Below are 24,871 nucleotides of genomic sequence, written 5' to 3'. Positions count from 1 at the left end.
GAGCCGTAATCGCTTGTCTTTTTGGGGAGGGGGGAAGGGAGCAGTAGATAGTGTTATTCCTAATTAAAACTACAGACTACTGTACAGTGTACAGGCATTGAATAAAGTATAGCACTATACGTAGTCATAGAGGATGATAAAGGTTTTTAAATCCTCTTTTTTATCGTCTAAAAGGAAATGTACGCGTATTTACAAAAGGAAATGACCGGCGTGATTGATGATCAATCATTACAACCCTTATCTCATCGCTTGATTAGTAGATCAATAAAAACAACAGTTTTATTATCAGAGTCTTTTTTCTTATCGTATTGAAACAAACTCAAAAGCAATGATAACGATCATGTAATTTTCACTACGTAGGAAAAGTGTGGCGATTGTCAGACCGGAGTGGAATAGTGTTATAGATGTCTTTCTTTCTGTCTATAAAAGTGCCTACAACTAGGATGATAAAATAGCATCAAATTTGTCCGCTATCACTCTCTTACTTTATTTTCAAACTATACCAATGTTGGAAATTAGAGTACCGTAGACGTCTTTGGGAAGAGATGAAGGCGATACGATATTTTTCAAATGTGTACAGTAATGTTGTTCACAAAATCAATTACTTGGTAAGATGTTGCATCTGATCAAGGATAGAAGTCAAGTATCGTATTCTAACTTCTAGTTAGGTATAGAATGAAGAAAATCAGCGTTAGACAACTTAATCAACGTTGCAAACTACGACCAATTATCACATGCCAATGAGCGTGAATTATTCCATAAAACATGTTCAAATTGGTTAAAAAAAAAAAAGAACTGCCTGTGGTAATATGATCAAATGAAATAAAAATGATTCATAGGCAAGTTATGATGACGACGGTCTAGGCGTTGTTGGGTACATTTATTTATTTTTTTGAATGATTTTTTGAATGATAATTATGATGCAGTTTAGATCGAAATTAGAGTCGATTGCTAACGTTTAACTTTATTGCTACCCGATGTATATGGGTTAGTCATGTCATTAAGTAGAGTCATTTTACTGTAATTATTGTATAGTAAGAAGTATGGCCGTGGTGAGTCATACTCTTGATTCTAAATTGAAATTATTCGTCGAAAGCCCAACGGGGGGGGGGGGGATTACTACGCTGAGATTGAAAAGTGATGAGAAGTAGAAAGTGTTTGGCTGTAATTTTTTGAACTGCACAGCAATGGAATTGGCCAAGTGGAAGCCTAAATAACTTGAAACGTAGTAGAGTACATCCATTGCAGCTGCTTGTACCACTACTGGACGAGACAGTGATTGGAAATGGTTACTACGCGTCTAGCCATGTCTGATGTGATCAATGTGTGTTGGTGTGTCTCAACATTATGACTATCATTTTGGGGGTATTTTGTAATGGCTATAGGAGTTAATTTGAGCACGATAAAGCTCGAACGATTTGCATCGTACTGATGATTGTAATGTAGGAGAGTAAAGTAATTGGATTGACTATTGAAATGGTTGTACCTCTTTATTTATTTATTATTGTGTACAAAAATAGTCCGTTGGACATTGATAGACGATGGTAGACCACTTACGCTAAATTCATGAGTAATATCCGTTGCATCGAGCATTATTATTCTAACGTTGACAGTACGTTTGCCACCACCGAGGCAAAAAAAGCCCATTTTCCTCATCAAGCAAGACAGGAGAGCCAAATAGAAGGATACCAACGAGTAGAACCGACAATTGTTCCTGATATCAACACAGTATGTCAGACAATCATTAATTTGCAGCTTGCAAGCAAATCGTGGCGTACTAGATTGGAAGAGAAAAATGGATTAGATTACTGAACAAATGACAATGTTATCTATCATGGCTAATTGTTTTCGACAGTTTACAGTAATCATACTGTACAGTACGCAGACCGGGGCTGTCTGATCGATCGACCCTCGGCCAGTGTTGTCTATTGTTTGCTGTCAAATGGTGTCCAGTACAGTACACACTACCGTCCCCTAGTTTACATACTGTACAGGACAATAGCGTCAAGCTTGTATTTTGAATGACCAACCGTAAACGCTTGACTGTGTGAAAAATTCTTTCTTTCACTACTGTACGCCCCCCGGTCCAGGGGTGTATGGCCAAGGTTGAGTGACGGTCACTCACTCTGGACTGTAGCGTACTTTTCTTTGTCTGCAGCACACAGTACAATGTACTGGAAACACTGGAAATACTGTACTGTTAACAGTACAGTACTGTAGTGTACAGTGTACAGTGGACAATACAGTACTGTGTACTGTAAACTCAGTACTGTACACTGTACCGTCTTTGCCTAACCTTAGAACTGCATACGGTTAGTATTAGACCTGAGTTCGGTTCGGTCCGGTTCAATACCGTTATGATCTATATATAACTGAGTATCATCGGTCTGGTCGTCTTCAGCACTGGTTACCATACTGGCTGTCATGATTTTCAATACATGATCCATCGCCTCAAGGCCTGCCCTCGCTCCGCCTCTTCGGTTACATTCTGTACCAGTCTTAACCAGTGCCGTCTTCATCCATACTGCACAGTCGACAGACTGACCAACAGACGGATGCAATCTGCAACACACGCGCACTCGGGCCTCTGTCGCCGACAAACTACCAACGACAGTATGGCCTGACAGACAAGCAGCGACATCGACTACAGCAATCAATTTGACGACGAAAAGGACAAGCAAATCACGGCTAAACTCTCATTCAACATTACTGTAGGAAGTAAAAGCTTTGATCAACTCATAAACGTACACTCGTTATAATGATGATCAACAGCCCTGCCAATATTCTACCACTTCCTATTGATCGACTATAAAAATCGCACAATTGCTTCCACTTGGTGAAATACTACTATACTGTACAGTGTACAGTACAGTAGATTTGCAGCCAGTCAAAACATGAAAATAAATAGGACACACACTTGTAGGTAATGTCGAGGAAGAAATGGATGGCCCGGCCGTTTATTTTTCCAAAATAGAATGAACGCTGAAAATGTTGAAAAATCTTCTGTCAATGACGTGTTGGCTACAAGTATCAACGGTGTATAATAAGAGCGCTAAATCAATTCATCGCAATGAATAAGTAATTAGCAGTCCAACAGCTCGTTCTAATTTATGACTCATAACCGCCATTCTATGGCACTATCAGGCCTTTTTCAATTCATTATTCCGATACATAGGATTGAATGAATTCCACTACAGGATCTGAATTAAAAGTAAATAATGAATACTGATAATGATAAACCACACCATGAATTCAAGACTAAACCCCAATTCTATTATATAGCCAAGATAAAGTACCGTCAGAAAGGCAGTACAATAGACAGAATGCGATTTGACGGATAATACATCGACAATACCATGCAATAATAATGATATAAAGTAGTAACGACGATGTATTGGTGCACCATTTTTGGACACTTATTAAATGCTGTACATCCTACTTTATCACAGTCTTAATCAAACAACTTTATTGACTATTGAAGACAATTTTATGATAATATAATACTAATGATATAAAGTAGTAACGACGATGTATTGGTGCACCATTTTTGGACACTTATTAAATGCTATACATCCTACTTTATCACAGTCTTAATCAAGCAAATTCTATTGACTATTTAAAACAATTTTATGTCATGCAATAAAATGGAGAAGTGTATCATTTTAATCAATAGCATAATACAGGTGCTACACTATTCCAGTATATTATTTCAACCACTACCTTTGATGTATCGGCTTATAAACTGAAAGTATAGACGACATCTAGGGATCTACTAACCGTTTAGATTATGAATTTAGCTAGCTATCGTATATTCTACTGCTGATACAATAAACTACCTGATAAATAATTTACTAACAGTCAGTTAAAAGTGTTACCATTGGCTTCAACGATATACGCGTATGCGTACAGTCGTTAACAACCATTTAACGTACTAACCCTTTTAAACAATAATTTTTTACAAGAAGTTCAAACTAAGGCTTGTCGACATTAATCTCAATTAGGCATATCCAGATTTACTGTCAATTACTTATCACTTGAAGGACTATGCCATGATAGAGGCTGATTCAGTACAGTTAACACGATTATCTCGGACGAGTATTATTGTAAGGTATGGCCGTCCCTTTCACTTTTACTAGTCAATGGCCACCTACAACTGCATTGTCAATCTATAATATCACCAGCGACAGACACCATATCTACCGTAATTTGCTATTAGAAATTGTATAGAGTTTCATGACGTCTCCTAGTATTACTCGTGCAATATCATTTCATAGTTACTAAGAATGACTACAGTATAATAAAACTACTTAATGAATTCTGTATCTCTATCGAAAGAAATATTCGTAAAAACTATCTCCGCCTTGTTTAAAAAATTCTTGAATAGCTACACGAAAAAGTTAAATAGTTTATATACATATCACGCTTAATTTACAGAAGGTACCGTACTTATGTTAAATCGACAATTTAATTCAATTGGAATTTGATTCCCACATTATGTTACTTACATTGTTTCCTATCTCTAAATATCAACTTACAACCAAATCACTAAATACCTTTCTTACCCAAAAATTATTGATCAGCAATTTATACTAGAAATCAATAACTTATATAATTCTCTATCTATCTTAAATATCAACTTACAATATCGCTAGAAGCCTTTCTCACTAGATAAATATTGATTAGCAATGATACTAGCAATCAACAACAATAAATACGTCCCAGAAAGCGAACTGTAATTATGCAATGCAGGGTAGTGCAGTACCCAGATCAAGATGATTTATCTGCTCAAGTAGAGTGTAAATAGTTATTACCTGTAGTGAACAATCAACAAATCATAATGTTAAGGCATAAAAGGCTGTCATAATTTTAATGTGGTGATTACTTTTAACGCTAATAATAGTGTTTTGATTACGTTGCAAATTAAGAAGAATTTTTAATATTGATAATGCTTATTATAATTGTTAAAGCTCCGTAGCTCCTTCCCTGATAGTTTCTTATAGTATAGCATTTATAGGGAGGATTATAGCATATCTCAGTAATTGATTGTACCTTTAAAAATCTTATTTTAACCTAATTTTAGTGAGTCAGTAAATCTAGGGGATCATGTAGAACTGTTCAGTTAACCGTTACTTTCATCTAGCCTGAGGAAATGTTGTAATCAATAGAAACTTAACGCGCTATATTGTTGCTATGAACCAATAAAGTTGTTTTTGATCGAAATGAATTAAAACTAAATTTTACGGGATATAATGCAATTACTGCAATGAATAAAAGCTGAGATATTATTAGATTTATGAATGTAAAGTTAAATTGTATAACTCAGGCAATAAATGACTATAATAAGAACTTATTCTTTCTCTATTGTTGCAACCTGAAGTACTTTTTATGTCTAGTCTATATAATCAGAACAGAATCAACTAATGTCGGTACGACATGATTTATAAGCTGTTATTTCTACGACGCTCATCTCAACTTAAAACTACAAAATCAATCACAAGACAAACTGAATAAGACATTTTAACAGCGCCGAAAATGTATGAGTACTAGAATTAAATTAGCTTGTTAAAATTCGACCAGGCAAAGTGATAGAAGATGATACAGTTAATTTGAGAAATTAAGTTAAACGATATGCGATAGCTGAAACAGCCTTGGATGTATGTACCCGAATATTTTTTTAGGCACCTTCGTAAATTTTCTTCTACTGAAAGCTTTTACACAGTGTATTATAGACAAACTTTGTCAAATAGCCTGAAATTCTACTTTCAGTCGTAATAGTCTCTTGATAACTACTTTAAATGAGCCATTCGATGATATTCTCCAACTAAAATTATAATATAAAAGCATAATTTGGGATTTATAGATCGAGCAGATTATGTGTATTAGCTAGTCAAGTATATCAATCAAATTTAGATTTAAGTTGGGCGGGGGGGGGGGATTCACAGTAAAAGATACGTGAAATCTCTCAAAAATATAAGTTAACCCTTCAAGATATAGAAATACGAACAAACAATAGTATCTAGCAATACTAGTGGAGAATTGAAAGTTTCAATCGTCTTTCGGAAATTCTTCAGAAGGAAGAATACTAAAGATTTTCATGTTCTCTTGATATCGTGCTACCCACCCCCTCTGGTTCCCACATTACGGGATAATCCATAAGCAATGGAAAAAAAATTGATCAAGATATTTGTATAAACTATAACTATACACTAGCACAGTCGATATTCCTAATGAGTTAGAATCTAATCCCATAATGAGATTCAATCAATATCTTAATACTAAACTAACTAGTAAATATAAACTTGCTACAAGTACTACAGCAATCCTATAAGTCATTTAGTTGACATCAATGATTACGTACCAGACCAAATCTGCACAAAACTTCGGCGGCGAGATAATGCTTTATTTCTTCCGTAGAATTATTTATTATGACTATTTCGCCGGTAAATTGTTCTTTAATAGACAGCAGTTAAGAATTTATTCTATAATCTTGTTAGCTCATCTTAAAAAATTAAAGGCTAGGATCGTTTACAGAATGTTACTCCCTATGAAATTGACTAACTATAATTACTAATTATCAATAAAAAATACCCCGTTAATAAATTCTATCACCGATATAGGTTTTATTAAGAATGAATTTACTGTATTAAGGTTAAAACGTCAAAATTAAGTATACAAATTCTATAATGACGCTACTGTAATGCTTGTAATAAATTACTAGAGTAAGCTTTTCATTGTTATTCATTTATTTTATTAATTAAATATTTAACAGTTGTGCAACCTCTCTGTATTTTCTACTGTGCTGCAACAATAACTTCAATTAGTGGATCCGTTTGTAATAACATTGTGTATACTGCTACTACGTCAAAACTTTGACATAATATTGAAATGGTCTAAAAGTAAAATGTAAATTAAGTATGTTAACAAATAGCATTAATCCACTAACGCTGCCTAGAGCTAGTCTTATAGTACTAAATTACTAATTTACGGAACAAATAAGAACGCGCTTGCAGATGTGAACAGGTAAAAAGACTGAGCATTACCTATACACTAAAAAACTCCTTGTATATCGATAGACTACAGTAACATTATTTATTGATGAAATTTAAACTGATTCTGGATGAATTAGTTTAACGGTGCCATCTGCTCCTTTTTGCACGCCTTGGCGCCATGAACGGTGACCAAGTAATCATCATACAATTAAAGTAATTGACTGAATTGTTACTGTTTATTATAGTCATAAAGACCATCCAGACATCATTCAATTAGTTCCCCTTCCCTTAACATAATCCCAAAAAGGTAAAACCGTCAAATTTTGTTATATATAGAATACTAAATGCTAATATTGGTGTTAGAAGTGTGTCTTTTAAGATTAGGAATTGTCGTCGATTGTCGATTTATTCTAGGCTAATAAGGTTTAAAGTTAATCATCCTGAAAGTCAGTTGCTAAATAAAAATGAAGTGCCTACATTTTAAATCCATGTATTCTCATGAAGAATGCAACCGTAGCCAAGTCTATTTAAACAATTACTAATAATCAATAGCCGCAAAATGATAAATATTAAATAATATTCAAGTTCATTAATAATTAACATTGGGCAGACATAGAATTGTTTCGAAAACAATTAACCAATGCACTCTAGGTTAGCAAGTAATCCATTAATATGACATGTATGAATCAGAATTTACAATTTAAATTTTAGACTTTAGAACTAGTTTTCATCCGCTACTGCTACCAGTTATCTAATACAATACGAGGGTATTCAAGTTGAATAACAACTATTTTGTAAGTTAATAAGTTGATCAACTGGATATTCCTACTCCTTAAGCTATCGATATAGCATGGTCCTTGGATGCTTACATATGATGATAATGAGGAGCTGCATTCCATAGTGCAGTATTCATAAGTACAGCTCATCTAGAAAAAATGCCATGAATTCATTAACGAAGTCTATTTGCATAGCAAATAATCAATAACAAGCACTAAGACGTCATCGTACTGTAACTCGTATAGTAGTGGCTAAACACTAGTGCTTCAAATTAACTCGATAATTTCACACTATAAATGTATCTATGTAATATAAAGCTGCTACAAAATATCGAACTATACTGCAATTGTAAATCCATTCAGCAAGAAAACATTCATGCCCTGCATTACTTGTCCATCAATTTATTAAATTAAGCTGATTCCTAATCTAACAGCAAAAATAATAAGGAGTAATGACGGTGCGGCAACCATGTCAATGGCTGAATATAGTCAATAAATATATCATTACATATTAAGGCATATGGTACACGATCGTGAAACTTCTATTCTGCCACCCTTTATTTTGAAAGGATATCTCACCTAGTATCTAATAAGCTATGATAGTAGCAATATATTGCCAATTATAGGACTCCGTTGAAGACAAATGCAATACATATTGTAGTTTACAAATATTTCAAAACGATTTTCAATGCTATGAAATACGGATTTAATTGCTTTTTGATTACGATAATTTAATAGGTTGCTTAATGTATTCTTTGCTAACTGCTATTAGTTAACAAATATGCTACTATTACGGTAGCCACTAACTGCGCATATCAATTGAAATAGTGCAGAATGTTAAGTAAGTATATTATAAAATCTTGTTGTTTTGTTAAAACATGTTGGTATACTCGTAGTCTTGACAGTACCGTAACTTAAACATGTTACGTAGGATATGTGCACTTAGGTCATAATGTTAAATCAAAATAACTATTTTCCTGACTATAAGAATTTATTGGGCTATTTTATTATTGTTTACTAGCATCATAAATTTACTGTAAAAACTTTACAAGATGATAGCATTGCTTAAAGAAAGTAAATATTCTATTAATACTATACAAGGCCAGAAGTTATAATAGAAGGTATTAATGAGGATATACTACTTGCATATAGGACGGCAGCAGGGGGGCGATATTTTTCGTTGATCATTTCAAGAGCTCACGTAAATAATAATATCTAGTTTAAACTAGTTTGATTAAAAAGAGAGTAGTTAGAGATGGAATTTCGTTTCATTTTATTAGCAAAGAAGTGCCATTTTATAAAATAGTAGAAAGTTGTAAGAAAGATACCTGAGATAGTAAGAGCTATGATGATATATTCGTCACGAAGTTTTCAGAAATAAATATCAATCATCAGTTATTTAGAATATGAGAAGCTTAAGGAATAATAAGCTCTGTGTTATTATAAGCAAATTACAACATCTTAAGTAATTAGGCATCTTAGGCAACTGCTATTTGAAAATCATCAAATAATAGCGGTATAATAAACATTTTGTTCGAAAATGTATAAATGTAAACTTAATTTTAAGTTGATTATAAATTATTAATTAATAATGATAATAATAATCGTCTCATTAGCGAATATAGGCTTACTATCTGCTAATTCATATCACAGTTTGAATATTGAAATTTTATATGCCAATATGACAGACGGTAATATTTGAACTTCGTAGATTTATTTTTGTTACATTGACTATCCAAGATAGTAATTTCATGTGAACGTGTTGAGGTAGCGTACTGTACGGTATATTTTAAGATAAGGATAAACTATTATCCAAAACCTACCATCCTGTTAATGAATATAGGATCAGTATACTAGCTATTTACACCACCGCCTCAATATTGAACCTCTCTTGTGTATAGGCAAACCAGCAGTGTCTGAATCTTGCAAATTTCCACCTTTTCCAGCGTCAATTGCTTGAAATAGTAATGCATACTGTAGGGATGCTGTATCACATTGATATCACTTACCCATTAAGAATAACATCGTATTTTGTAAGTCATGACTTTTCCTTGGGGCTACTAATAAGTAAGTGTGTGTTTGAGAGTTTTCTAAATTTTTTAAATATTTATTGCTAAATATGCCTTTCCTGATATTTCATTAGTTGTGAATTCAAAACACTGATAATTAATCTACTTGATCATGGGGAGGCGCAGACGCCTGCCCAACTTTCACAAGTACAGTATATACGCATATATGGATAATATGAAAATTAAAAGTTTTCTATGACTCTCATCGCCTACCTAAGCATAAATGTACCATAACTAGCTTATAATTTCAAGATTACGAAAATATGCACCGCAATATGCAACGCTAAAATAGAGAAGTACAACTTCACGCCAATAAATTTCAAATTATCCAACAGAAAACAAAGATGCGGGATTATATTTTCTTATGAAATATGAATCTGAGATTTAGCTTGCTGCGAATCAAATCGAACCATAACGACACTACTCCGTGCGTGGATAAGCTTTTGATACTAAAGATTTATAAGTTACTTTTTAGAACTACAGTGAAAGTGTTAAAAGTAAACAGAAATTCGTTAAAATGAATAAAATTCCAATGTGATTTGTTAATTTTTATCAGTCCAATCCTTACTCAACTTGATTTGAGGCTGGACTGCGAGTATTAGTGATACACTAACAAAAATTGAAAGGCTTTTTGGCCTAATTTGCCATGCAGTGTTACAATGCTTTCTTCAATATCACGATTTGTCATGTTTAATTAATTATATTACATAAGTTTGAACAAATACATTCTGTGCGTCGTAATTCAATCTACTATCTACTATTGGAGTAATCTTGCCAAAATGTCTCGCAATTAAAGAATGTTGTTAACAACGCATAACTTTTATTTTCAAATTTTATGAAAATACAATACCCATATTGCTATAAATGTATTTACGATACGGTTGACAGGTGGAATAATTTTAAAGATATTTACATTGCTGCCTAACTGGTACCTGATTAAGCGAACGGGTCGCTGTAAATTCAGAATGTCAAAACATACATTACATCCAGAATTCACCTTTTCTTACTATTAACGATTACTTATTTTTACACCAGTTCCAGTCCATTTGATAATAAATGCTTTAACATTAATTACTGCTATTTAAAATAATGTGATCACAATTTTTAAGATATGCACTTATACAAATCGTGTAAAAGTATCTAACACTCGTATATTTCGATGTAAAATAGCATAACAAGAAATCATGCAAACTATGCATAACGAATGATTCTTTAACAAACGCTGATGTTATAATAATATCTGACTTTAAAATAACTGTTTACCATATATATATATATATATGTTATATGTACGAGTATGTATGTGCGTATGCATATATAATATATCATCATTGTACAATATAAAGCAATTGATTAAATTTTAGAACAGAGTAGTTATGACGTTCAACGTAAACAACTACAAACAATAATGAAGAATTCTAATACAATTCCAGAAAACATACTCTTGGAACGGCCATTATATTGCTATATTAATCAGCTATCCAATAACCCGCAATCATTCTTAAAGATACAAGATAGTGATGTATATCGCTAACTGGCTTAAAAATATCATAAAACTGTAATGAACATTAACACAAAGCAAAGCGAAAGATTTGCAAATCAAATTATAACAATAGAAATTCACCATTAAGTTATTACAATTTACAAAATTTCACTTGCTTATTTGATGCATCGCATACTTCTGCATTTCAATAATACAATATTAGATACAATCTTCAATTCTTGACATAATAAATGAAATTTCAATTTAGATGTATTCTGGCGTTTCTTGGTCTGTCATCAGTTTATACATACTAGCAGGCATGGTTCTCAAACGTAACTAAAAAAAAATTATTATTTTAATGTAAGTATTGCCAATTGTGAAGTTACATAAAATTAAAGAGAAAGCTGTACAGAGGTAAATACTGACATCTCCGGTGGATATCGTTAGGAGTTCGACAACTTGGTCATGCGTAGCCTTTACAATATTATGTCTGTCGATATCTAAAATATAATGGCCAACACGTACACCACCTCGTTCCGCAATACCTCCACGAATAACACTGCAAATCTACAAGTAAAAAATATATTCGTAATAGGTTTAAAAGGATAGCTACATTTAGTAAGTCAATCAATAAAGCTAAACATTCATACCAAACCATCTTGCACACTAAATCCCCATACATATTTCGTATCTGGTCTTCTTAGTACTATTTCTGTTACCGGTGACATGGATACAATTTCTAAAGTTACTTCTGTTGCCTGGCAGCTTTCCTACAATTTGATCCATATCGGATATTTTCAATAATGGGTTAACATTTTCATAACTTTATTCAGATTGACGTCGATTACTGTACCTTAATAATAGCTTTGCACTTATCGATTGGTAAGGCGACAAGGCTAATACCATTCACAAACATTAAGTGGTCGCCAACGTTTAACTGACCACCTAAGGCAGCGGGGCCGAATTTATTGATATGAGCAATCACGGGGGCTGGTATTAATGATCCCCAGCCGGAAGGTATTATCATTATTCCTAGATTTTCATTTCGTTTTTTTCGTACTACAACCTAGAATTCACATCCAAAATAAAATTAAAAAAATTAACAACTACTGTTATTTGTACGGTAGAAATTTTACTTGTCCCAATAAAGGTAAAACTATTTGACTGATTACAATTCCTAACTACATGTACTTGCTTGCCATTATAGTAAAAATAGCTATTCAATGATTGTACCTTTTTCTTGCAATTAATATCTGACAGTCGACCAAGTTCCTCTACTGAGGTTCGTTGACAACTTAAGACATTCTCGTATTCAACTTTTTCTAATTCTTCCTGACTCCAGCCCTTCTCTTTAACAAATTCTTCATAAGCAATGTCAAAGGCCTGTCCAATAGATTTGGCGATTGACCGTGCCTTCAATAGGATCAAAATTGATTTATTTTTTAATATCCTGAGTAAAACTCAAAATAAATAACCATATCTACAAAAATTTAAGAACGAACAAACTAAACATACATATTGAGAACTAAAAACGTGGCTGACTACTTGAGAACCCTTCGGATCTTCGTCAAAATCAGAAGTGGAAACTTCAATCATGGCTTTTCCACTCTTTTCTTTCACAAAGTCCTCTTCTTTCCGCTTGTGACGTCTGGTCATCAATACCACAATATTTCCAATATCGGCGATGTACGAAACGTTATGCAAGAGAGTTTCAACGAGCAATTTCTACATTTTGGTGAATATCAATAGGGCATTTAAGTAACAATAGATTGTATGGCTAAATTAACGAAATTTTTTACCATAATACTGACAACGACTATAAAATAGAATTCAAATTTCATCAAACAGAGAAAATTTTTACCTTATCTGATGACTGTAAAACGATTATGCTACGGACAGATATAACAATTTCGACATCCATACAACTCTGAAAGTCCGAAGACGTTACCTATGTAAATGTCATAAAGGAAAATGAACCAGAAATTTATAGATGAGAGATCATAATCACTCAACGACAAATACAATACTACTTAAGTATTACTACCTTTATCCTCTCAATAGCTTCTTTGGCTAAATTTATTCGAGTCTTTGCTGACCATTCCACATCGTTGACTAGACGTGTTGTCCCTAGATACTGGGTATACAAATTCCAAAACATGATAAGAACTATAAAATATTTACACAGTTCTTTCAATGAGTTAGCGTCTGATATGTTGACGATAAAGACTTTACTTAAACCTACTATCACGTCCCTCGAGACATTTATTTATTTGAAAAGCTCATACTTGGTCACTCCACATGCTTAGCTATAAAAATTATTTGTGCGATCTTACTAAATGTACTTACATCAGCATCGTATACGACTCCTCTAGTTAAATCAGCAGGATGATGCCTACCAGTGTCACGACCTATGTTCAACCCAAGCATATTGAAGTTTTTTAAGGAGGAACATGTAACTTTTTTCTATCTACAACTGTTACATTTTAATACGTGCATATAGCAACAACAAGAACAGTAATGAAGTAAGAAGTACTACATTCTACAATGAAGACTTTGCATCTAGCAAACCTTTTAATTCGTCTTGTTTCAACGGCTCGATCTTCTACCAGTAAAAAAAATACAAATACCTTTACGATTAGAGTAATAAAATATAATTTAATCTAACTAAAAACTAACATCACTAAGGACGCCATAGGGATCTGAATTTTGTGCGTCATATGACGCTTCCTCTCTTTCTGCCACAGTTCTATCTAATTGTTCTTTTGGTGGTTGTTCACTATCTGCTGACCTAACTTTCGTTCCAGTTTCTGATTTTACTCTACGAATACCAGGTCTACTGGTGTTGAGATCTTTTGTCGAACTTGAAGACTTTGGAAGTCTTCGTCTACGCCAAATACTGTCGGGGTCATCAGGTTCCTGATCTAGGTCCTCCATTGATTCTGGTTAATAAAATTTCCAAGACGTATATTTTTATTTTTATGTGTATTTGAGCTTTGGTAACGATTCAAGTAATAACTAATAGAGATCAATGACATTACCTTCATTGGAGTTGGTTTCTACTTTTGGTGATGTAACTCCGTCCTTTTTCATTTGTAGTTTCATCAATTCTATTTTACTTAATCCTTTTGTGTTATTATTAGGTCTTGAAGAAACTAAGCTTTCTTTGTTATCATGGTTAGGATTATCGTTATGTTCTTCATCTGCGCAAGGCTGTTCGGAACCATCAAATTCGCCACTATCCCACTCTAATCCACTATCCATCACTCTTTCATTACTTGAATGATTTAACATCTGTGTGGCTAACTTTGGATGATTTTCTGCTGTTTTCTGATTTAATACAGAAGAAGGTAGTTCAGCGATTGGCTCTACGCTAACGTCAAGTGATGATTCCGCTGGGGGTTGTGTTGTAATAACTTTAGCTGGTTGCTTTCCTTTTCTATTCGCTTTAGGGTTGTCCTATTTTAAAAACATGACACACTGCACTTGAGAAATACAATACTGTAGTGACAATCTACCACAACGGCCAATCATACCTTTCCTGTGCTTTCATTTCTTTTCTTTTCATTTAATAGCCGCAACTCCTTTTCTTTAAGGTCTGCAGCTTTTTGCTTGATTAGTTGCGATTCTGCATCTAAACACTCTTTCCTTATCTTTGTACTATCACGTAACTTTAACGATGAATTAAAGTAGGTAATTGCCAAACTAAGTTGATTCAATTTTTTATACGAGTAGCCCAGGCGAGAATATGTACGAGCTATTAACTTTGTATCAGCATCTTGTTTCGATCCCAACTCTAAGGCATATTCGGCATCTTTGATACTTCTTTTATATTCCTCCAAATTGTAGTAAGTGGCTGAAAGGTGAAGCATTGCAAGCGTGAATTACATTTTTAGAAAAGAACTAGTGTATGTACAATATAAGATAATCTCCTTTCTTATAACAAATTGTACAATGCTAATAAATCATACCCTTACCTGCTCTGTTAATATAAAAGATAATATTAGAAGGAACAAGCTTAATTGCTTTATTATAGTGCTCTAAAGCTTCATCGAAATCATTTTTTCTAAAAGCGATATTTCCTTTTTCCTTTTCTTCCGCAGCTAAAGTAGCATTATCTATAATAGGTATATCAACTAATAAAAGACAAGGCATCATCATATCAGATGAAAGCAACTGCATAAGACTCAAAAATATAAAGTTACACTAGATTAAAATGAAGGATAACTAGGTTTTTATACACAAACAGAATAAATCATATAAATAATATGCAGTTGCTAGATATATAAACGCACGGTTTAAGGTGGAATTATTTTACTCAGCAAACTTACAGTACCATCTACAGAGATATGATCTTTATAGTAATTTAGATTATGAAATGATGTAATCTTGAAAGGGAAATACTATATACTGTACCATGCTCGTCAATTTTTGGTGTGTGGTTGATATCATTCTCACTGTTCTCTTCCTTTATTGCATCTGACGTCTCTTTTTCTGCTAGTGAATCACTACTTTCCATTACAGTAGGACTTTTCGATTCCAATATTTCATTGTCTAAAAAGTATTACAAACATTTAATCAGCACAGCAACGAGACAACTGTATACCATACTATTAATTAATAACTGATCTAGTTGGAAGCGTTACATTCGTTCAATTTCTGTAACGATTTGAATTAACGATTCCTAGAAGTTTCGAAATTTTGACCATTATAGTAAGAGTAAAAATCTAATTTCTTAACGCTGCGAATTGTATGGATACAGGAATAGTTGCATTTATACAAAAGTTTAAAAGCTTGAGCTGTCGCTTATCATGCGAATTATTAATATTAATACAGTATGAGATATATTAACGTTGGCACAAAATACTACACATTTGTCAATTCTATGCTTAGATTGCAGAGGAAAACAATAAAGGTGATTATTTGGCGTTAAGTGTAATGTAATACACTGCATCTAAATCAAGTTTAAATAAATAATTCATCATTGTAACAGTTCACTAAAGTCTAATATTATCCCATGAGATGGTCTTCACAGCGTAAACTGATTTCAATAGATTTCAGTTCATTAGCAAATTTTGGTAAATGAAATTATGATTAACAATACCTACTGTGCAGAAACTATATAAATGTAATATTATATTTATTATATCATCATATAATTAGTTGAAAAACTGTCATAAGAGTAAGTTCTTGGATAAAAAAAATGTGTATGCTTTAACTATAAGCCAGTAAGATACAAATATACGGAGAAGGGACTATACGCGTATTTTATCATTTAAAACTATCATTTCTTGAACTACTAACAGTGATTCTACAAATCACTTTGAAATTTTTAACCACTGCGACACTATCTACAGTTAAAATATGTCCAGTAAAGGCAGTAGTAGAACATGTGCAGACGCACTTTAGTTATACAAGTACATCGCAAACGTGGTCACATATAGTATTAGGTCCTTCCCATTTATGATGCAGAACTAATCGCCGCTACCCTATTGCACTTCATACTAAAAGATGATATCCATAAATATTGTAAATAGTTTATCAAGCAAAACTGAAGGTAAAATCTTTGTTGTTGTACAAATAATTTTCTTTAGAGTTAAAGAATATAAATAAAAAGGAAACTGTAACGGAATATAGAATTTACAATGTCCATAACGAATATTTGATACATTTCTTATAAACCAGATTACTAGAGATATTATACGCGTATAGTCTAAGAAATGAGGTACAGTCTATGTTTAATAGAACTAATTAATCATTCCATGTATATAGAAAGCACTATTTAAAGGAGTAACAATTGTGGTATTGTCAATAGTTCGCTATGCATGAATTTGTTAGCATGAATGAAAATGATTATGCTGTCATTGCCATATAGGTAAGAGAAAAAGCTGTATGATTATTGCCATGCTGTGTCAGGGTAGGATGATACTTTATCTACTCGATATTGTAGAATTAATTGTACTGTATATGTTATATATATATATATCGAATTTTCTCACCTTGCAGAAGACCGTTAACTTGATTAGAATCCAGAATTTCACTTTGATTGTTTTCCACATCTGCAGTTCCGTTGGTATGACTAACAACTTTAGTATCAATCGCATCATAGTGGACAAGTGGAATTTGATCCTGAGATAATTCTTCTCCTTGACTATTATCAACATAGACCAAATCATATGGAACAATAGGAGGAGATGTAAGGCTATTTTCTTGGCCTTTTACGCGAGTTTCAACAACTAAAACACCCAGTAGAGTAAGTAGTGCAGTTAGTCGATATAATAATAATCAGAATCATTCTTTTTGAATCCCATTTTAATAATTAAGAAATGAAAGAAAATACACAAAAGATATGAATTAGATCATTCCTGGTGCTTTCTTGGCACGAATCGCACGATAGAGCAATAAAGTGTAGCTACGTTGACGTTATATTTACTCAGTCACGAGATTGCAATAAACCAGTACTACCATAGACATCTGTCTATGTTGACATCACAGCCAAGGGGATATTGATGAGGAAGAGAGAAAATCTTCAACTTAGCATGTATTATCCAGATTGGATTGGATTGGAAGACATGGATAGTACTTAGCTATTAGTACAGTATATTAACGATAAGTTTTAATCTTTGATAGATACATGGTAAACAATCGAAGAATTGAATGTTAGGGATTAAAGGCCGAAAAAGGATAGCAACTATACAGTACAGTACTATGGCTGACCGTACCATAGCAAATAACTGTTTAATGCAGCACATTGATATCTTAATGATGGAATTAGTAAGTGGATAATAGCATAGAGTAATGGAATACAGTATCATCTACTGAGAGTGTAGAAAAAAAAAAACCATTGTATAATCTTATTTTCAATAGTGAAGCCTTGTGAATTATTTGTTTCATCGATTGCTCCCCTTTGGCCATTCTTTAGCAGATGGAATGAATACATGGCTATCATGGTAGAAATCACAAGACAATATGAATTATCTAGCCAAGAATACAAATTAGTGTATACCGTATGTAGTCGAAGTTTGATTTATTTATTACTGGTATAATTAATTTATTGCTAGCAAGTCCTTCAGTAACTGGTCGATCACCCCTCGCAAAATAAATTCTCGATTACAATTAGAATGTTGGATGTAATCGAAGTATATTAGTCTTCTCTCTACACATATAAACGTAAAAGCATGCATTGCTCAGCAGCGTCGAGATTGACCTATTTCTTCATAGAAGATGATGAAAATAGTATCAACGATTTCAATAATATACTAATCACACTGCCCAAATGTGCTATAATATCCATTGGATTCCAGTCGAACTGAATAAGCCACATGAATACCAACCATAAAAGAAAAATTCGATGATATAGCGTTACAATCGAGAGGATACTTGTCTTCCATACGTCTTATTATGGTGAAATAGAAAGTATGGAAATGGTCGTCTTGCGCCATTCAAAAGTTGCCCCATACGTACGGTACAGTACCCCAAGGGCTAAAGACGATTCTACAGTATCATGCGATAACTACCGATGAGAACATCATGTACTGTACTGTGGACGAGAGCACAGATCCATTTGGATGTCATGACAAAATGGATCAACGAGGTAAAATGTGAAAACTAGGGGCCATTATTAGGATCTATGTTGATCCAGTCTACTTAGGTAGTTTGACAGTGTATCGTGTACTCAAGCTATTTTATCCGTTATTGATTAATTGAATTGAAGGAAAAAAGAGCAGTGGTGATAAAATGACTGAGATGAAATGGAACAAGACCACATTCGATGTAATAGAGATAAAGTAGAAAAGCAATCTGATGATGGATCAAGGCTTGATTAACATTAAACTGATTACCTGTACCACTTTCATCCACTGTATAACTAACCAACGCAATACTATCTGGATCGCCAGTATCATCATCATTTTTGGGTTCATGATCCACTGGGCTAGGAGGAAGATCGTGATTGGATTGTTGATTTTCGTCCAGATCATCACCCTTTTCACTGAGATTCAATTCAACTTGGCATGATTGCTCTTCAACACTCTCTTGTGCCTTATTGTCGTCATGGAGTGAATTTTCATGAATACCATCCTGTTCTTCAACGATATCATCACCAGTTAGACTAGCACTACCTAAGGCAATATCTTCTTCAGAGACAGCGATGCTATCCAAGCTGGAATATCTTTCGCTGCTAGTGCTATTGATATCCGCCATAGTCTTCTATCGATTGGCTTGGTGAAATTTTTCCAAGACGTCCAATACGTCTACTTCAATGGAAGCCAGTCAGAGTGGCCGAGCTTGTCATCACTCACTAGTAGTGTCACTACACATGGTAACCGTGGTCCTTTACTACGTACTGGCCACGCAGTCCTACTGTACGTTATGACAGTGTACAGTGCAGACAGAGATTTGTACAGGTATCAAGATACTGTAGAGTAGTAGGGTTCTGTACCACTGTCTACAGTACTGTACACTGTACACTGTAGAGTACAATCCTGGACCACTACAAGACCGGAACGCGACCGGTCGCCTCTATTGGTACCATGAGTGTACAGTACAGCAGTCAGGGGTTTGTACAGTATAAAGATACTGTACACTGTACTGTACAGTACGGTTCTGTACTGGTGTCTACAGTACTGTAGAGTCATGGACCACTACAAGACCGGAACGTGATCGGTCGTACAGTATCTAGTGGTACCGTGAGTGTACACTGTACACTGTACACTGTAGAGTAAGAGTCATGGACCACTATCAGACCGGAACGCGACCGGTCGTATCTAGTGGTACCATGAGTGTACAGTACATTGTACTGTAAAACACATTGTGATTGATTGATTACTCCAGCAACTTCACCCACTTTTAGCTGGAGATAACCAGCGGACAAAAGGTTCTTTTGTCTTCCACTGGTCATACAGTACACTGAGTACAGCAACACCAGCAGTAACAGACTAGCAACTTTTGGATCGTGTCGCATACCCAATTTTATGACCATGTTGATGAACAAGGACTAGCCTCTGATATTGGCCGCAATGCCGCTCACCACATCTACCCTCCAACAGATGCAACTTACAGTACAGTAGGTGCCTACCGGTCTATGCACTATACAGTACTGTAGATTAGATTCAAAAATAAATCAAAAATGCTACACAGATACAAAGTGGAGCGGATCGACACGTACAGTATACTGAGTGCAGTCTTGCTCAAACATGATGTCATTCCGACTGCTCACCAAGTGGTGTGTAGCCGGTCTTACAGTGTACAGTGTACAGTACACTATACTGTAGCGCATCACCAAAGAAAAATCCTGATTGTGCGCAATGATGCTGTCCAACCATCCTTCCCACGCAGACTCAGTACTGGCCTACCCTAACCGGCTCTACTGTCTTTGATTCAAACAAACATGAACAAACTTGTTTATGTTTTACTCTTCTCTAGTATTGTACTGCACGTTTCTACTGTACCGATACACAGTACAGTGCACACTATAGGTGAAAATCAAACTTTGATCTGGACCGTAAATCAATCATGCCCTGGCCCACGAAATGTTTGCTAATAGCTTGTTGGCGCCAAAGTGAACTTTAAAAATAAAGTTAAATTATTAATTGCAGATTTGCAGTTGTACCCTGGTAAAAAATCAACTACTTGCCTACTTATGGCTCATCATGATGAAGAGATCAATCGAATTGCCGATGAAGATTATGGCCAAGAGAAAAATAGAGAAGTTTTCTTGCCCTATCGATGCCACTCCTTAGGTGATATTACTAACTACAAAAGTCATCCGGGAAATGTTGTCGAAGCTGCTTCTTTAGCTGCTCAAATCCTGCCGCCTACTAACTATCCGCTAAAAGATGCCTTACCACCACATTTAATACTTGATTGTAAATTAAGTGATTTGCAATTAGAAGGTATCTTACATGCATGCCAACGCCATCAGATGATCTTGCCGAAGGGTGCTAGAGCTGGATTCTATCTTGGAGATGCTGCTGGAGTAGGCAAAGGAAGACAAATTGCTGGTATCATTATTAATAATTATGTCCGTGGCCGACGAAAACATTTATGGTTTAGCACATCTCACGATTTAAGGATAGATGCTGAAAGAGATTTAAAAGATATAAATTGCTTTATTAAGGTCATTGATGGCTGTCAAGAGTTAGATCGTGAGACCAGAGTTGCAGGCATGTCTCCACAAGTCAAAGATGGCATTCTATTTAATACTTATGCTACGTTGATATCATCAGGTCAACGTGGTTTCAATCCAACCCATACACGAGGTAGTCGAATACAACAAATTCTGGATTGGTGTGGCGATAATTTTAATGGTTGCTTAATCTTTGATGAGTGCCATAAAGCGAAACAATTTATACCCGGCAATGAAGCTGCCAGTACCAAAGCTGCAGTTGCTGCAATTGCCTTACAAAGGCAATTGCCTAAGGCTCGCGTTGTCTATTGCAGCGCTACCGGTGTCACTAATGTTAAGAATATGGCATTTATGGAAAGACTTGGACTATGGGGTGATAATACAGCCTTTAAAAATGTTGAAAATTTTATCCAAGCCATGACCACACGTGGTCTAGGCGCATCAGAAATGTTAGCCATGGAAATGAAAGCTGCAGGAATGTATGTTTCAAGAGGTCTAAGCTTTGAATCTGCTGAATTTCACACTGTTGAAATTAATTTAACCGATGAACAAATTAGAGTGTATAATTTATCTGCTCGAGTCTGGCAACAATTAGCTGAAGCAATTAAAAAAGCAATCAGCCACACTAAAAGTTCCGCAAGTCGTATATGGACTGTTTATTGGAGTTGCCATCAACGATTTTTTAAACAACTTTGTATGTCTTTAAAAGTACCAGCCATTGTACGGGAAGCCAAAGCTGCTCTGGATGAAGGATATTGTGTTGTTATCGGTTTGCAAACCACTGGAGAAGCTAGCTTAGACAATGAAATTACTCGCCAAGGGAACAACACACATGGCTATATCTCCACTGCGAAGGAAATTTTAGTACGGTTTATTTTACAACATTTTCCAATCGAAGAGAAAACATCCAAAGGCACTAAAATTAATGCATGGTGTAAAAATGCTGCCGATGCCTTACTACAATTCATCGATAATATTAATTTACCGAATTGCTCCTTAGATGAGTTAATTCAACAATTGGGTGGTACTAATTGTGTCGCTGAAATGACTGGACGCCGTGGCCGAATAGTTTGTATCAATGGTAGTTCAACGCCTGTCTATCAACTTCGTGATACTGATAGTAGTAGCGATCATGGCTTAGAAAGTCTCAATGTAAGGGAAAAGAATCTATTCATGCAAGGTAAAAAATTAATTGCTGTCTTATCAGATGCCGCTAGCACTGGTATATCATTACATAGCGATACACGTGTAGCTAATAATCGACGTCGTATTCATATTACTATGGAGTTACCATGGAGTGCTGAAAAAGCTGTACAACAACTTGGTCGATCTCATCGTTCAAATCAATCTAGTGCGCCAATCTATAAATTAATGACTACAAATGTAGGTGGTGAGAAAAGATTTGTTGCTGCAGTTGCTCAAAGATTACTCTCATTAGGTGCATTAACAAGAGGTGATCGTCGGGCAGCAACTGGCGCAGATTTCTCCGAATTTAATTTTAATACAAGTTATGGCCGTTCAGCTTTAAAATTGATGTATTCGTACATTCAAAGAGGTGTCCTTTGCCCAAATATCACTTTCTCAAGTATATTACAAGCAAGTACACTGGATGATAGTAGTTACACCATCTCTCAATTTTATATCGATATGAAACATTGTCTACTCGATATGGGACTAACTGCCTCCCTCGAAGCTCGTGTACCTGAAAAAGATGCAACAGATGTACAGCGATTTCTAAACCGTATCCTTGGTCTGACTATCGAAAGACAAAATTTAATTTTTTCTTACTTTTGTCAATGTCTAACAACTAGTATTGAACGAGCTAAAAAAGAAGGGAAATACAACGAAGGTGTAACCGACATCAAAGGAACATCAATTGTTATGGTTGATTCACCAAAAGAGATTTTTACTGAAGTTAAACGAGGTAATGTTTCTACGAAGCAAGTTACGTTATGTGTTGATAGAGGAATCGATTGGCCAACAGTATTAAAATTATACCATGAACAAGCGACGGATCCATTAGATGGGTTTTATTGTTCTCGTAATCGTTATTTTAACCGAAAATTTTATCTTTTTGCGCTGTATAAGGCTCATCTAGATGTTTTTAGCGTCGTTCGGCCTAATACCGGATTTTCGTCTTATATGGAAAATAGTAAGGATTTGTTACAAAAATATCACAAGTTAGATCTTAGTGATGCTGAAAATGGATGGAAAGAACAGTATAACTCTACAGAGCTGGCATGTATTCATGGTGGATCATGCAAGTTCGGTTCATATTGTACTGTTGGGATTCGAATTAATCGTGTACATATTATCTGTGGTGGTATTATACCAATGTTGTCATTACTGGAGTCGATGTTAACTAACTGCGCCAGAAAGTATAACTTAAGCAAGGAACAACAAACACTGAGAATAGTACGAGTTCAGCTCGATGACGGTAGAAAGATTGTTGGACTTCGTTATCCGGAACCAATTATTAGCGAAGTGACGACAGTCTTAAAATGGGCTGTACAACAGCGGTTGTTAAAAAATCAGGGTTTGCTTGACTCTGCGACACGTTTACCAACTGTTTTGCAAGAAGGTAGTTGTTATGCACTTGCTGATGCTGTCTTGTTAACAGTGGTTGGTGGTGCTAAACTAATTACTGAAGATGACGATCATGTTAACGAACGTCTGCTTAAACGAGCTTTTACTAAACCATTATCTATTCGAAATTATTTTACTACTCAACAAAATAACCTTCATGGACAAGAGAATAAGCAAGGTGAAAAATTAAACGATAATCAAAATAATAGCAGCAATAATGACGATATAGTCGTCATCTCTGATGTTACAAACGTATCGCCTACTCATCGTAGCATGAATGGCAGCAGTATACCGGTACGTAATGGAAAGCAAAAAGCGGGAAATAAGAGACATAATAAAGACATACATACTGACTCAAATAATACTAAAAGACATAGACAGCTGAAAGTTTTTGATGCCTTTCAACAAAATGGACAAAATAAGACTGCCAATAGTGATGAAGATTCTGCAGACGAATCCGACGATAGTTTATTGATCTACTGCCCTGTATGTAATCACTGTTTTCCATCAAATACAAGCAATCAAATTATAAATCAACATTTAGATCAATGTTTAGCAGGAAATGCCGATGACAGTTAATTCTGCGTCTGTAATGAGTAAAGAAAAATTTGCCAACAACGTATTTTTCATAAACCATAATATTTGTAAAATATGGACTTCTAGATAGGATAACCTAAAAATATGCTCGTATAGCAAATGATATTGAAACCTTGAGAAATCATATTGATAAAGATTGAAATCTTGTTCTAAAATCCTTGCACTGATATGATGTATGTACTTGAAGGTAAAGGTAGTCTATGTTAATACCGTAGTAGCGAAATTACTCCCTAATTATAGGACGAAAG

General features: G+C 34.6%; 4 protein-coding genes across 4 annotated transcripts; 1 reads left to right on the top strand and 3 right to left on the bottom strand.

Moving 5' to 3' along the window:
* Positions 1 to 11,581: 11,581 nt before the first annotated feature.
* On the bottom strand, positions 11,582 to 13,036 carry TRIADDRAFT_23199 (uncharacterized protein; the record flags this gene model as incomplete). Its single annotated transcript, XM_002110509.1, has 6 exons — positions 11,582 to 11,653; positions 11,744 to 11,884; positions 11,968 to 12,082; positions 12,166 to 12,383; positions 12,551 to 12,730; positions 12,833 to 13,036. Coding segments are annotated over 6 exons (930 nt in total), but the record flags the coding sequence as incomplete, so codon positions are not given.
* Positions 13,037 to 14,844: 1,808 nt separating this feature from the next.
* On the bottom strand, positions 14,845 to 15,469 carry TRIADDRAFT_23350 (uncharacterized protein; the record flags this gene model as incomplete). Its single annotated transcript, XM_002110508.1, has 2 exons — positions 14,845 to 15,170; positions 15,292 to 15,469. The coding sequence occupies 2 exons, from the start codon at positions 15,467 to 15,469 to the stop codon at positions 14,845 to 14,847; spliced, it is 504 nt and encodes a 167-aa protein (XP_002110544.1).
* Positions 15,470 to 16,585: 1,116 nt separating this feature from the next.
* TRIADDRAFT_54671 (uncharacterized protein) lies at positions 16,586 to 19,516 on the bottom strand (the record flags this gene model as incomplete). Its single annotated transcript, XM_002110507.1, has 3 exons — positions 16,586 to 16,665; positions 17,314 to 17,550; positions 19,156 to 19,516. 3 exons carry the CDS (start codon positions 19,514 to 19,516, stop codon positions 16,586 to 16,588), a joined length of 678 nt encoding a protein of 225 aa, XP_002110543.1.
* A 1,438-nt stretch (positions 19,517 to 20,954) lies between these two features.
* TRIADDRAFT_54670 (uncharacterized protein) lies at positions 20,955 to 24,605 on the top strand (the record flags this gene model as incomplete). The annotated part of the gene is made up of 1 exon (XM_002111047.1): positions 20,955 to 24,605. One exon carries the CDS (start codon positions 20,955 to 20,957, stop codon positions 24,603 to 24,605), a length of 3,651 nt encoding a protein of 1,216 aa, XP_002111083.1.
* Positions 24,606 to 24,871: the final 266 nt, after the last annotated feature.

This window comes from Trichoplax adhaerens, genomic scaffold (assembly GCF_000150275.1).
Source record: "Trichoplax adhaerens TRIADscaffold_3 genomic scaffold, whole genome shotgun sequence".
In the NCBI taxonomy this organism is placed as follows: Eukaryota; Metazoa; Placozoa; class Uniplacotomia; order Trichoplacea; family Trichoplacidae; genus Trichoplax; species Trichoplax adhaerens.
The sequence above is the reverse complement of the archived record's forward strand: the minus strand, read 5'-3'. Positions and strand labels throughout refer to the sequence as shown.